The 15,730-nt window shown below is 41.1% G+C and overlaps 1 protein-coding gene across 3 annotated transcripts in view; it reads right to left on the reverse strand.

The window, feature by feature from the left end:
* The window catches only part of LOC128909593 (mucin-5B), a 52,314-nt gene extending 39,342 nt beyond the window's left edge, over positions 1 to 12,972 (reverse strand). Inside the window, exons 1-5 of one of the 3 annotated variants that reach the window (XM_054201490.1) lie at positions 12,749 to 12,972; positions 5,871 to 6,070; positions 3,964 to 4,219; positions 2,395 to 2,509; positions 958 to 1,045 (exon numbers count right to left, since the gene is read on the reverse strand). In XM_054201490.1, the coding sequence (XP_054057465.1) occupies positions 958 to 1,045; positions 2,395 to 2,509; positions 3,964 to 4,219; positions 5,871 to 5,952 (541 nt within the window). In that variant the 5' untranslated portion in view covers positions 5,953 to 6,070; positions 12,749 to 12,972. Of the gene's footprint in view, positions 1 to 957; positions 1,046 to 2,381; positions 2,510 to 3,963; positions 4,220 to 5,870; positions 6,071 to 8,662; positions 8,815 to 12,748 lie in introns of those variants that run through there. The other 2 variants (XM_054201489.1, XM_054201491.1) reach the window with 2 other exon arrangements.
* Between the last annotated feature and the right edge of the window lie 2,758 nt (positions 12,973 to 15,730).

The raw sequence follows: 15,730 nt of genomic DNA on the forward strand, positions 1-15,730 counted from the left end.
CAGAAAGGAGGGACGTGGGAGGCCACCTGGTCCCCAGGTGTAGGAACCTGTTATCTGTGGAACCAGATGCATAAAAGAAGAGACTGTTTTTCTTAGAGCAATGCTTCTCAGTAGGAAACTGTTTCTTCAGAAAAAATTGATCCAGTTTTAGATTTTACTTATTGTGTTTGTGGAGTGAAGCGCAGAAACATGACTAAGATGCAGCTGAAAAGCTTAATATGAAATATGAAAATGAATATCAAATCTACCACTATAAGTTTTTGATCAAATCTCAGGATTCTTTCCGAGTGGGTACGGTAAACAACAACATTTTTCTGGTGACTTAAGACGCCCAGGTATTATATGAAGGGATGGTGTCGTAACTTTGGCTTCAGTCCTGCAGCTAATACCTCAGGATGCCGGTTTCTTTCCACTCGTATAACCTGATGCAGGACTGGAGTCTCAGCTGTTTGCTATGTTGACCTCTTTCCAGTTCAGTGCAATATCTGAAGATGTCAGTGGATGGCACCACGTTTTTGTAAAGATGCTCAGTGAAATCTCCCTGGCTCAGTGATGATGATTTCATTTCATTACAGAGGCAAAAATAATCACACTTGATATCCAACTGTAAAATGATGAAAATGGAAGGACAGAAAACGCATTCGTGCCTCATTTGAAACCACAGGTTCCTTTAAATTTGCTACTGTCAGTGGGAAACCTGGCAATGTTGCTGCATGATAGCCAGGCAATTAATTTGGGTCAAAGATGTTTGAGAGTCTTGCAAGTACGCAAACAGCAGAGGAACCCAAATCATCCCTATGTTTAAATAAAATACATCTCCTGTATATAGAAATGTTCATGTATTTCAGAGTGTCTGTCACGAAATCTGAAACCCTGCTTAGAGAAAACCAATACAAAGTTTTGTGTCATGTATTAACAGTTCTGTTCTACGTGGAATATGCTGTATTCATGGCCTACCATCCAAAATCAAATCATTCTTCTCACTACCATCATAGTTTCCGCACAGACCACATATTTTCTCTTTATATGTTTCTTCCAGGTCCAGCTACAAAACAAAAGCAAAGAGGAAACCCAGAGTTTAAAGGCTTTTCTCCCCATCAACAGCACATGGTACAAAGTTACAGATGAGCAGAAATGCTCATTACCAATTTGTAGCAGTCTTTTTTCTATTACAAACCTGCCATAAAACTTAGCTGCAGACAGGCTGAATTTAAACAGGAAGGTAACCATCTAGCAGTTGTCATTCCTACCTACTAAACAGTTAACTAAAGAATGATGAATACTGGACTAATCCTTGGACCAGTGTTTCCCAGTATAGAGACACTGGCATATATATATATGTGGTACCCCTTGCAAGGTACCACAGCTCCACCCTGGGCAGGTCAGATAACTGTGCTCCGATGCTTGATACTGTGAAGAAGCAGCTTCTGGTCAGCTTTTATCCGTATCTAAGGCTTTCTAGTCCCTAGGCTAAATGGAAAACTTAATAACATTTATACGGGTGGGTCTGTCCAGTGTAACTTGTTCTGCCCATACTCAGGGGTGATAAAGAGCCAGGTTAGCATACTATTGCCTTGCTAGATAGAACTATTGCACCTAATCACTCCTACATGCTTCAAGGGTAGTACTGGCATCACTCAGGTCCACCAAAAAAAGGTGGTACTTTTCGAACAAGTGTGTCACCCTAAAATTGGGTCCGTCCTACAGGTGGTGCCTGTAATGTTTCAGGTATTAATTAGTACAGGGGAAGGGGGGAAGTAAATAATTCATTAAATCAGAATTTGAATACCGCTTGATTGCTTCCTGATTTTTTTCCCCTCTATTCACCTTCTGTCTTCTCTCTGTCTCTCTGAACTGCAAAACATGACATATAATTTTCATTTCTTTAATCTCAGTCCTGACTGTGGAGGATAAGTGTTCACACCCAGAAGTGTAAATACACTGTTGCAGAAGAGCCTATTTTGGAATGGATGTATAGAGGGGAACTCCCACATAGCAAGGCTTTGGAATGAGAGAGGCCAACGTCTGAACTGGCCAGAGAGATTAGTTTCCCACACAAGATGTGCATCGAGACAGAAGGTAATTAACAAGTCAGAGCTGGAAGGACTAGCTGTGCTGCTGCCTCTGCCCCATGGAGGAAGCAGATAACTACAGAGGCACCATCTTCAGGGTTAACAGTGGCACCTTTTTTCACATAATATTGGCTTGGAAGGTGTGGGGGTTGTGACTCCAAGCTCCTAGTATTACCTAGTTTGGTATGTCGCTATTAGCTTATGGATACGGTGATACCTCTGCCCCACAATGTCTTATATCAACACAGTGCCTGCATCCAGCTCTGCTTTTCATCATTGATGAGGTTCACCAAGAGAAAAACAACTAACTGGCTGTTCATACTAGGAGAGTGTCAGCCCAGTTCCACTTGAGTGTCAGGCCCAGCTTGGAAGTGACTTGGAAGTAAGCACAGGTGTCCTCAATCAGGATGCTCTTCAAGCTGAAGGGCATGGGGATCCTGGAAATTGGAGGGAACAAAATAGATTGCATTAAAAAAAAGACTGATCAAATCCTCTCAGAGATATAGAAAGAAAAACTAAAGTCAAAAGGAGCTAAATAAGCCATGGGGACATTCTTTTCAAGGTCAGCCTTTGTTCATACAATGCATTAAATTTATGTATGATCACCTTGTCCAGTGATCTTAGGTATGTGACCTTTTACCAACCTTAATCCACAACACAATGTATTTTGGTCATGAGTGTGTCAATACTGCATTAGCCGCGCGACTGATACCAATGCAGCTCTGCTTATTTATGTATCCTGAAGACGTAACCCAAAAGTTTACAAGCAGCAAGATCACAATACTGGGAAAATAGCCCTCCACATGAGGATACTGCAGGTTCTTATCATCCTTCCAGGCTATCCTTGACATCTGGTATTCACAGAGGTGTGAAAAGAGGTCTATTCTGTTACTTGTGTACTGATGTGATTCAGACCTACGTTACTTTTTCATTCTCCTGAAAAACTTAGAAAATCAGAAAATGGCTAAAAGATAGGAGATTACTTGCCCCTTTGATTTAGAATATACATCTGGGCTTCGCTACTATAATTACAAGTGAGTGATGCTATTCTATATTTGGTTGTTTCTAGAAGGCTGTCAAGAAAAGACAGCCCATATGCTTGCAATTTTCTCTCCAACAAGATTGTGAGGATTTTTCCCAGAGTCAAAGCTTGCCTTGGCCCTTCATACCTATATGCTGCTCACTGCACTTCTCATGAGGGCTGCCCTTAAAATTATGCCAAATTTTCAGCTACTGTTGCATATGACTTTTTACTTATGTAGTAAAGGAGTATTTTTCTGTTTCCAGTTTGCTTTCTGGTTCATTTCAGTTTGGAATTAAAGGTGTGGATTTTGACTTCTGAAACTTCTGTCTTTTGTGTAAGAAGACCCCAAGGCAAGCTGTGATCTGCAAAGCAGTGCAATTTTCTAGACTAATTTATCTGGAAACAGAAAATTTTTTCTAAAATGACCATCTGTTCCTGAACAGCAATATGCAACAGTAGGGTTAGTACCACAGAAATGATGTTTTGAGGAAAAAAAATACATAGTTTCTACAAAATCAAAACCTTCTATAAATAAACTGTTGATTTTATCTCCTTCCCTCCAACCCTCCCTCCCAAATCAGAGTGACATTAAGGAAACCTATACCTTCTGTTTTGATAGCATTCACATTGTCTTCTGCTTAACGTGATGGTGTTGATCCCTGGGAGATGGTAGTTCACATGCTTCTTGCCTCCTCCACCACTATGAGGTGGGGTCTTTGCAATACCCTTTTCAAAGTGCTATGAACATACCATACACAGGCATTTGCACCTCTGCAGAATAGGACCACTTTCTAGACAGACTACCTGTTGTTAATAAATAACAATAAAACTGCTGCACAAGGAAACAACAGTATGGTCTTTACTCACTTGTTCCCATTCACTGTGATGCCTGTCTCCTTCACCTCCAAGATCACTCCATCAATGGTGACAGTGAAGTAGATCAGGAAGCTATTCTTGTCACTGCGCCTGATTTGGATGTTAAAGTCCTGATAGCTGTCATTGCAGTGTGAAGCGAAGACATATGTGCAGGTTCCAGGAAAAGTGAACTTAACATGGTCAAATGTACGAAAGTGGAAATTGCCCCAGGTGGCACATTCACTCCTACTGACAGTAGAGACCTGGACTAAAGAAAGAGTCATAGGAGAGGAGCTTAGAAATTCACCCCACATGAGGTGCTTTGTTTGTTGTTGGCTTTTTTTTAAAAAAAAAAAACTTTAAAGAAGAGATTTTCAAGGGCAAAAACGTTAACCCCTGGAAGATAACCTCACTGAACTTTTGAAGTCCATGCCAGAGATAGCTCCATTTTGAGTAGATGAGCCCAGGCTCCTTTGAAGTTAACAGTAACAGCTTCCCTACCTTACATACCTACATAGGAAGAAGATACTCCATGAGGGCATGTTTCTCTCCATTGTCTATAAAGGTTGCTGAGGGTGCCAATGTAGATGGCACCGTTGAGCATTTACACTGTAGATACAATTATCTAAAGTGAAGTGAGAGGAATCTCACACTGGCTGCCTAAATCTCATTTCTACTTTTGAAATCCTGTTTCTTAAGACAGGCAAGACTTTGGTCCAAACTCTTGAATTGAGTCCCTTCCAGGAGAAATCACAGGTGGCATGACTGTACAGCAAAATGGCAACTGCTGATTTCAGCAGCTGAAGCTGCCACCAGCTTCAGTAGTCGGCTCAGAGCTACTTGTTTTTCCTCTCAACCAAAACTCATGTCTTGGACCTCTGTCAAAGGTATTAATACATACTTTAAGTGCATATAAGACATCACTTCAGAAAGTAGTTTTCATATCACTGAGCTGCACAAAGCCAATATGAATCACCTTGAATTAAATAAGATATGATTGCTACAAAACACTTTTAGCATTTCTTCTAGGCCCATCTGAAAGAATGACAAATGAAAATGGGAAAATTTCTTTATGTAGCATATTTAGGAAAAATCAACATAGCAACATCCATCGCAGATCAAATCAACAAATCATTAACATACTCAGTGAACTCTAAAATATTATTAAATATTCCTACCTAAGAACCAGCAGGGTAACACTCAAAAATTCAGATCTTGATTATTAGAAATGTGCAACACAAACTCAAGTGCCAAGAAGTCCTTACAGAAACAGCTTTTTGAAGGGACTGTAACTTGCCATAGATGTTTGCAGTACTAAAGTGGAGTAGGGTAATTTAGCACTTTTCTACACAATAACAAGGAGAAATGAGAAAGTTTGACTATTCTTGGAAGTGGAGCTGCTAGAAATACTAAGACAGCAATAACTGTCACATCAATTGTTTGTTGTGTGTATTAAGCAACTGGGAAAAGTCTAAGACATTCAAAACCAAACCAGGAGGTAACAGTGCAGCAGACCACAAAAAATGTGATTACTCCTAATGCAGTATTTCATACTGATCGATCAAGCCTAGCAGGCATTATGGTAACATACTTCTTCTATAAAGAATATATGTGAAATGTGTTGAAAAGGGTGTCACCACTTTTTTATGATGCAAACTGCATCCAGAGAGTCTCCTGTTTAAGATTAGTCACTTAGGACAAAAAACAGTTGATAAACTACCTGTTACTGAAAGAAAAAAAAAAAAGTAAAATACTTAAATGGTTGACATTAAGGATGAAAACGTACGATGTTAAACAGTACCTGGCATGTCTACAGCTCTTACATGAATATGTTGCACATTTTCATTTGACAACTCTATTTGTCACTTGCGAAGAGCAATACATGAGCAAATAATCTGAGAATTAGACTTTTTTCTTACCTATCTGAACTGGTTCTTTGCCTTTGCAACAACTCCAAATTAGGCAGAAGATCCAAAATGACCTCCCCTTTTTTATTTCCATCTTGCCATGAAGCAGTAACTTGAAAATCCTTCCAGGGAAGTGTTTTTTTCTTGGCTTATAGGCAGATTTTTATAGTCCAGGAATTTGGCGTGAGAACAAAACATTGATGGCAGGGTCCCTAAAAGGTGGAGCTTCATTCAATTTTCTTTCAGTGATTCATGTTTAGCACCCAGCAACCTCCTGTCTTTCAGACAAGGCAGGTATCCAATTCTCTCTTGCTTTATGTGGAGAGAGCGAGCTGCCCTCTTCTTATTCCCTTTTTTTATATAGGTTCCCCCATCCCCCACACCTACAATGCAACAATAATTTTTCTTTTTCATAACATCTGATTGGTAACAAGCAATTATTGCCCTCTTCCAGAGCTTTTCTCTGGATTGCACATCAGCACACTCCCCCAGCTCCAGAAAAAGTATTTGTTGCCTCTGCTAGTTTGATGGCTACTTCTAAATGTTAGAGCAAAAAGTATTGCAAGGTCAGGCATAATGTATGGTTTATTTAGAGTAAAAACTTTTGGCAGGAGAGCAAGGAGAGCAGAGTCCTTTAAGAAGCGTATCCAAAATATCTTACAAAAAAGGCCAGAGATTGACAGGAATGTCAATCAACAGACCAGGAATGACATTAGTCCACAAAGTGCAAACTTCTCACCCCTACTGCACAAATGGGATTTAATTGCACCAGTCAGACATGGGAAGTTAACTTATTCTTTATGGGCACAGAGGTGTTGGTTTCTCCAAAAAGCATAAAGGAGCCCAAGTCCTACCAAAACGTGGACCACAATTCATTCCTTCACCTCATAAATTATGCTGCTGGAAAAGGGTCCCTTGGTGGCATCAGAGTGCTTTAATACCCTGTCACATACCCATAAAAAATCCAGCGAGCTCAGTCATACGCTGATCTAAATTCCGCTGTAGGACAGTTCTTGGATATCCTACACAGACATTTGACATTGGTAATTTTATGATCTCTTTTAGAGATTTACTTGCTCTGTGGGCACAAGCTGACCTAGCATTTCTTCACTTTATCTGTGCTGCAGGGGAACTGCCTCGACACAAAGGAAGCCTCTCACCTAGTTCCAACAAATCAAACATGGATAACAGACGTCCCCACGCTTTCAACTGCTCCATGCCCCTTTCGGAACACACTAATGCCAGAATGATTGCCAGTAGTAAGTGGGCATAAATACAATTTAAGGTGGACTTAGGTTTCGCCCCTGTTGCAAGTCCTCACATCAAGTCTGTCCATGCACTCATGGACAGGGAATATACATGCCCTTTTATCTGGCTGGCAGACAGTAAGCTGGTCCTTGAGAACTGCGTCTTGCTCACTAGTTACCAAGCTTTCCAGCATCGACAAAGTTAAGTGTCCTAAAGCGGGCCCACTGCTTCTTTCAGCTGTTCCCCTCACACAGTTATGAGCCGCTTACTAAGTGGCTTACAGAATTTCAGGTGCAAACGTCTGCCAGATGAAGATTTGCTGCTGCTGTTGCTCCTAAGAAAATCCTGCGCTAGCAGGCGAGAGCATTGTGCAGTACATGAAACATGAGTTCATGTTACCCCTTTCCCACTGTCCGTGCCCCATTAATTCCATTGTCAGTCGCACTTGAGGCAGGGCACCACTGGAAGGTAAAGTCTGTTCTTGAAGCCCTGCCATTTTGGCTGGAATACAGGACCGACAGTCCTTACGGCATTGGTGATAGAAGTAATAGGTTTCTGCTGCTTTTTCTTTTAATCACAACACGTCTTCCCTGCTGATCTCCACCCAAAGAGTTACAAAGTAAACCAGCAAAATATCTAGTAGATAAACTGAACCATGAGAATATGACATTGTAGATATGAGGATCATCTGAAATCAAATACAGTGCAATAGTAACACCCAAATTCAGCAGATTCCCATGGTAACTTTCAGATTGAGTTCTTGTTCAGGCCACAGAACAGTGTCAATGGCAGGTATGGGGAAGGGCTGTGAAGCCCAGGAGAAAAAGCACATAAGTCAATAGACCACAGACACTGACAAAGAGAGCTTAGTTGAGGGTAAAGATGGAAAGCTGAACCCTATTAATTTTCCCAAATCAAGGCCAGTGTCAAAATCCAAATGCAGAACTCTGCTGAGATAGAGTCCATTTTTTTTTAAATCATGCTCCCCTTCCTTTCCCATTCCTACCCAGACAATCAAGGCACCTACTTCATTCGTATTGGTATGAAAGCAGAAAGAAGAATAGGATTCTAGGAGTATGATTTCTGACCCTAGAGAAAAATGCCTTTATTCCCAGTGGCAGCACAAAAGCAGCTGGAGCCACATAAGAACGACTTGCCAAAGATACCCTTCGGGTTGGAGTAGTCCTTAGATGGCAAAGACATGGTGAGGCTGTCCACTGCAGTACCCAGCCCTTTGTCTTCTGCATGAGGGGTGTTCAGGGGAATGCCAGGGTGGGCAGGAGGGATGAGCTAAGGTATGATTTCCCCCTGCAAGCCCCACTTAGCACTTAGGGGCCTGGGAAGAATATGAACAGCATATGTTAAAACTGTGTCCAAGGAACAGACAGAATAAAACAAATAATTCATTGAACCAGCATCCACTTATCCTCCACTGTGCAGAGAAAGTAATGTCAGTCATCTGTGATCCTCCCCTGAGAAAAGCAAGAGCACATCTCTCGCTACTTGGAGAAACGGGAAACCCCGTCCTCTTGCTCTGTACCTAGCCTTTTTCTTACCTCTGCTTGACTGCTCTGTCATTTTTGCCATTCCTTTGCCATTTCTTGGGGAGCAAAGATCCTGTCAGCGACTAACCAGACCTGCTGCTTCTGGCTTCTCCACAGAGACTGCTGGCTACACTCCTTAGAAATCACTGGATGCTTCAATCCCCTGCAATGATTTCAGGGCTACTGACAGGGGAAGGATATTTGGATTCAAATGAAGTTTTTATATTCAAGTGTGGCAACACTGAGTTTTTCAGAAGAAATACATGGTAGATTTTCAGAAGGAAATTCAGACTGACAGGGAGCTTGTGAATATGTTGATCACTTACCACTGAATCATTGCTATTGCAGGCACGCAAGCTATAACTATTCCCCCTGCAGTAACATATTGGGATTAATAACTCTTCCCTTTATTGGGCCCTGCAGCATAAGAGGCTTTCACTCTGCTGCAGCTGTACTAGCAAAAAGAACAATTCCTCTTGGACCCTTTACAACCCATTTCATGGATCATTTGCCATTAAAGGGTATGTGATTTTAGTAAATACAATTGGTAAATATTAACTCAGCTTCTTTATCGCCACTGACTCACTGGAGATAAGATGTCATGAAACTATACACCAGTGACTCACATCTGATATTTTTTGATACAAATTTGGTAGAGGCACTTAAATTGGGGACATATGGTGGATTAATGTCATTCATAGCCAGCTACCGTACTGAGGCTTGGCAGTTGCATTTGTATCTTACCCTTCTGTCAAAAGGTGATCCCGTATGTGCTGTAAAGTGTTAAGGCTACCAAGGCTTTTGTAACACACCGTCCTGGGTCAGTCAAGCACTGGTGGGGTTCAGCCTGGAAATCCTCTAATATACCAGTTAATTTCAGGCAAAGCTGGTACTCCTTCTTAAAATGTGAATCCACTATAAAATGGTATTTTACAAGCACTGCCTAGATAATAATTCTAGAGAAATGTTGTGTATTTCATTAACATTTCGTTTCATTATTTCATTAACGTTAGCTAGGAAAACATTTAACTTGCATTTGGTGTCAAGCCCTCTTGTGACTATAATCTGCATGATAAAAACATCCGAATTTGGCAAAATGGTTTACATAACTGATGGTTACAACACTATGTTGGGTGTTCTAAATTGCCAGAAGAATTCAAGAACAACATGGATTATGTTTTTATCCTTGGTATAATCCCATAGAATTTTGGAAATTCGCATCAAAGACTTATTTGATCCATCAGATTTAGATCCATCATACAGTTTGAATCGTCTGGCAGTAAGTATAAGGTGATCTGTAAAGCAGGGAATGGATCTCTGTCATTAACTGTTGATTAAAATACGTGAAGAATGCCTTCAGTATTTTAATTTTGATAGGAGATGGTTATGTATTTTCTTACATTTTGCCTCAGAATGAACAGAAAGCTACTTAAGTGTCTCATCTTGCCACAGGGTTCCTTGACTTTTCCTGAACTCATCAAGGGCATTTGTTACTCCTGCTTGCAAGGAATCAGTTCAGTTGCTCTTTTCTGTTTTTTCTTTTCTTTTTATTCTTTTTTTTAAGATGTAGATCTTTCAAAATCCACATACAAGGAGTAATGACACATCTGATTATTGTTTGTGCACACAGGTCTCATTGACCTATTGGCACTTCCTCACCTAAGAAAGACTCCCTGCACAGAAAGCCATCTTGTCAGGAGGTTGGGCCCTTGAGCTTTCTCTACTTGAAAGATTTTTTCTTTAAACAGCCTTCCTCGTGAGAAATACAGAGTAGCAGAACAAAGGAAACTCAGGGCCCCATGTTGAGAAGGATATGAACATTCTGCTTTAAGAATGAGAGCTTTATGGGTTTCAGACTAGACCATATTCCACCCCTTTTTTAAAAAGCAATTCCTTATTTCATGGATGCCAAGATAATTCAGAAGAGGCCACTGCATACTTAATACTGAAGTCTGTATAACCTGGAAATTACACAAAATTACATACCCCATAACCATGTCCACCATGACTGAAAGTTAGTGCAAGCCAAAAGAAAGGCAGAGAGATGGGGCAGAGAACAGGTTGAGGTGAGAAGCTAAGCAAGCTTGGCCTGTTCTTTTTTCTTAAATCGGACTCACACTATGCTCCTGTTAAGGACATCATCTAAAATTCTGTCAGAACATTTCTACAGGACTAATGAGAGTGTGATCCTTTCAACGTGAACCGTGATATTTCCCAGTAAGCACCTAACTTTTCAATGTCATCCAAGTTTCAGAGCTTGGCTTGCCTTGAATGCTGTAGCCATTATAAACCAAAGCAGTTTTGTAGGTGGCTGAATACCAGTTTTCTTTTACATTCAAATGGCTATCCAGAGCGAGGAAAAACAAGACAAATGGGATCACAGTCTTTCCCCAGGCTTAGCATATTGCAGAAGTTAAAATTAGTCACCCAATAGCTGCCCTCAGTGTGCTGTGGTCAGCTTAGGCTCCCCGTGTTTTGAAGAGGAATGAACTTACAGCTCCCATAGATTCTGCAAACAAAGTGCAAGAAGTGCTCACCTACAGTAGTCCAAACAGACAGGCTATTGAAATTTTACTGCTGTGTCAGGTCACAGGCACTGTGTAAAGCCACGTTCCTTGATCCCAGTTCCTGTTGCCTTTTGTTACTACTTAAAAGAGAGTTGCATGAAGCAAAGGTGCTCCTTCTCAACCCCAGCTCTGACATTCTCTCTATTTGATTTCTGCCAAATAGGGTAGTTGTAGGTATGTTGCTTCACTTACTATTTGAGGTTTCTTCTCCACCTTGCTCCCCACATACATGCTAATCTTTGCACAATTTGAAAATCTCTGATGCTTCTCTTATCATTAGGTCAGATTGAAACTAACGGCCTTGGTGTGGTCAGGTGGTTTCTTCTATGTGCAAAGATTAGCATTTGTGTGACTAACTGAATTAGCCCCTCATGACTAGTCCTTCTATTTAGCTTTCAAAGCAAATGAGAAGGTTTTCACCTGTCAAATATACCATATAATATGACTGGGAATAAATTTCCAGAATGATTCTCCCAAGCCACTCTTTGTAAGAGTAATTGCGTGTCCCTGGAAAGTCTGTGACTTCCTGTAACAAAGGAAGCTCGAGGCCAGTTGGGAGAACACATTTCTTTGTCAAATGTGGAGAGGCATAGCAAAAGCACAGCAAGAGGTGACATAAAGTGTTTTCTGTCTTTAAACCACTATGCAACAGAGAGACACTCTGATATGGAAGTTGTTGGGCTGAAGCAGTATCAAAATACATTATGAGTTCTACTACATTTGGTGAGTTTTCTCAAAGTCTTGGAATGAGGAAAAAATTACAGTGGTGTTTTTCACTGTTCTAGAGACAAGTTTGTGAAAGGAATTCAAGCATTTTACATTATACTTAAAAACTGGAACATTAAAGGAAATCCAGCTTGAACATATCAGATTTTAAAAGGGTGATACTGAAAAAAACCTTACAGGATTTTCTACATTAGTGGTGGGAACATTGCTTACATAGCCTGGTTAGAAGTTAGTCTAGGAGGTTGCCAGTTAAGAATATAGTTGTTTGTATTAGCCTGAAAAGATTGAGTTAATTTAGGAAATCTGGCCCAAGAAGGCGGCTGCTTAACTCGAAGAACTTGCTCTGCCTTAAAATACCCGTACTCCTCAAAGCTTCTGCTGTCAGATGAAATTTCAGAAATTGTGTATCAACATTACAGTTATTTAAATGTATTTCAGGTTTTGTGGGACCTGAAGTTCATAAGAATTTTCTTTCCTATCATCTTAGAGTCTGTAAGTCTCTTTCTGCCTCTTTTCCCAGTATCTGAATTTGCTGTGCTGCACAAGTTCAAACAGTGAATAACAATCACAGTAACTACATGATTATTTACTTAGGGCTTTGCCTTTGCTGAATTCCTTTCATTGGGGTTTATGTGCAGAGTTGCATGTGCTTAGTTCGGTTAAGTGTGGTTTAGCAAAGTACAGTCCAACAGTAAACATACTGAAAATTTTATCTTACCCTTCCACTCCTATAGCACAAAATGATAATGTCATAATACATAGTTACATCACTAAACAAGGCAGTTATTAGATCAGAAATACCCACCTTGTATTATTTTGGGGAGGGTTCTTCTTGGCTTGCATGTGGCTTTTTTCGCCCCTTCTGAATCCCATCTGCCTCACCTCAGACAGCAGCTGTGATTTTTCCATGCTGCTAACAAGCATTTTCCTTTCTGCCTCTGGTATTTTCAAAACACTTGTCCAGTAACAGTTCATAAAACAACTGTGCTCACTTTATCAGCAAATCTTCTGAGAACTCCTTTTTAACTCCAGATGAAAGTTCTCACTGTATTATTGTAGAGTCATATGAACAACATTAAGTTTCCAGTGCATCTCCAGATAATTAGGAAGAAATTGTCTGAGCTTCAAACTACCTTGGAGAATACAATTGGGAATGAAATTCATGTACTTCCACAGATAAGGTGCATGCCACAATCGCCTTGCTTACAAGGAAGCACGTAACCTACCATAAGAAAAGCTCAGGGTGCATCTGAGGGAATACTTGTGTGTATCCCCCCCAAATAGCCCACAACGCAATAGGACAACGAGCTTCTCTTTTTGCTTATTAGAGGGTCCAAATGTGTCAAGAGCTGCGTTGGAGGCCCTCAGCTGCAGTGATTTTTACTCACGTGGCAACACCACCCTCCCTGAGCTGAAGCCAACCCACTCAGGTTTGCTCCAGCATTTGACAGTGGTCTCCTACAGCTACCTCTATGCTGTGAGGAGCATCCCATCAGACCGCAGCTGCCTGGGAAGGATCTGCTTGAGCTTCCAGCTGTCTTGGAGGAGCCTGCACCTGAGGCAAGGACTCAAAATCTGGCAATCTCTGGGAAGCTGGTTGCCTCTGGCAACCAAGGCAATAATCATGCTACAGGTAAATCCCAGCTCCAACCTGTACTTTGGAATTTCAGCCTGCCTGTATCTGCCCTTCCTTCCCTTAGGGAAAGCAGTAATAAGGCCATGATTTTTTTTTTGTTTTGTTTTGTTCACCAGAATGTCCAAGCAAGTTCAAACACTTCTTGGAAGGCCTCAGGGACACGTTCAGACCCCACACTCAGAGGAATTCTGTTCATCTCTTGCTTAGTGACAATATGACAAAGTGAGGCAAAACCAAGCAGCTCTTGGAGAGCAAGAGCTAGGACCCTGACTTTTGGTGCCTTCAAAGGCTGTGTGGCTAGAAGTCCCACTTGCCTCCCAAGAAAGCTTCCTCCTTTTTCAAGGCAAAACTAAAACAGCTAAGTAACTGGAGATGAAGAAAAAGAAACAAACCAAAAAGAAACCCTTTGACACCAATGAAAGTGGGAAGCTACAGGAAGTCTAAGAGGAGATGAACACAGGACTCAGGCATGAAGATATGACAGTGTTTTAGCCACTCTGCCATCCAGTTGAACTCTGCTCAGGGTCTTGCTACCACTCCCTTCTTGCTAGACTCCATAAGACAAGGAAGTTCCTGGAGAATGGAGTCATTCTTGGAGGACAGAGGGAGTCAAACCCATTCCCTTCCATCATCAATGCTTTTTATGGAGCTGTCAGTGCCCCTTGCAGTAGGTCCTGCCTGGGAGACAATGAGATCAGAGGGTTCCACGGTCTCCTCTGAGCCCCTAAAGGGTTGACATTGCCTTGTGAGAGATTTCTTCAGTTTGTCCCCTGGGTTTTTGAGATGAATCTCTGCTTGTGACCTGCAGACCCAACAGCTCTTGCTCCATGGGATCAGGTAGGACATTTATTTCCAAGAGGGCTGTGGGAAGGAGCAAAAGTACTCCTCACTGCCGCTACTACTCTCTTTGTAGGAATACACAGTTAAAACTTCTTTCCTTCCTTTCTCTCCAAAAGACTATTTGCAGATTTCTCTGCTGGAAAAAGTTTAATCTGTTCAATTTTGTCATCCAGTTCCAACGGAAATACAAGTGCAAAATGAACCGCAAAGTTCTAAGGTGACTGAGAGTGCAGAAAGGGGTGGAGGTTTGACATGTACAGTTTGACCTGGAACTGCCAAGCACTTGTAAGAATTGTCTGACAGCAGCCACTTGGGAGTCTGCTAACGGGTAGCACTGACCTAGCAACAAAACTGAAGGGGCTGCTATAATCTAGAGCACTGTAAGGAACACCATCCTGTGCATGCATGTAAATTCCTGTCAGAATAATTTTTTTTCAGTGCTTACTAAAAGCATACAAGCGTCTGGGCAAATACCAGCATTTACTCTTCTCAGAGGTAAAACCCACTACTTGATGAAGTACAAATTCCTTTTTGGAGGGATCTTGCTTTTTTGTGTCCGAAGTAATTTTACATTCTTAGCCATAGACTGCCCTGCAGTGGTGAAGCCAAAATCTACAGCCTTACCGGCTTTTATACAGGATCTTTTAACTTCTTTATTTAGAAGTAGTTTGCCCATCGCTAGAAGGGACAGAAAGAGCCCATGCAAACTACAGAAAAAATGAAAAAACGAAGCAAGGGAGATTTTAGTCTTCAGTAGAGTATTTTTTCTCTTTTTCATAGGAAACAAGACAGATTTGATCACATCTTGTATCTGTTTGTCTCCAGAAGCTATTTGCTGACTTCATCCAAATTTAACTGCAAAAATGAGGATCTCAAAGACAGCTAAATGTCAACAGATTTTGAGAAAACTGTTTTTTGCAAATGACTCAAGGAAAAGTATGGCTGTAGTGTCAGCACAGAAACTGTTAGACAACAAATACACACAGGAGAGTGACCTTGTAAAGGCCCCAGGAGAAAAGTCTGAGTCACATCTCACAACGAAGCTAGAGATATAAATCCTTAGAAACCCACACTAAAGCAGAAACCAGGCTTCATTTGTTCTGGAGCTTGCTTTGTAAACTGACAAAACGCCCTTCTTCTTAGATCAGTTACCTCTACCCCTCCGCAGAAATTAGTTCTCTAATCATAGTATTCTAAAGATGCAAAACTTCTGGACTTCCATTTTCTGTGCGTTCCTACCAGTACCTGCATTCTAAACTGGAACACATTCGGCAGGGCTAGTGGCAGCACAAAATGGTGCCACCGATTCTT

The sequence above is a fragment of the Rissa tridactyla genome, chromosome 4, assembly GCF_028500815.1.
Source record: "Rissa tridactyla isolate bRisTri1 chromosome 4, bRisTri1.patW.cur.20221130, whole genome shotgun sequence".
NCBI lineage: Eukaryota > Metazoa > Chordata > Aves > Charadriiformes > Laridae > Rissa > Rissa tridactyla.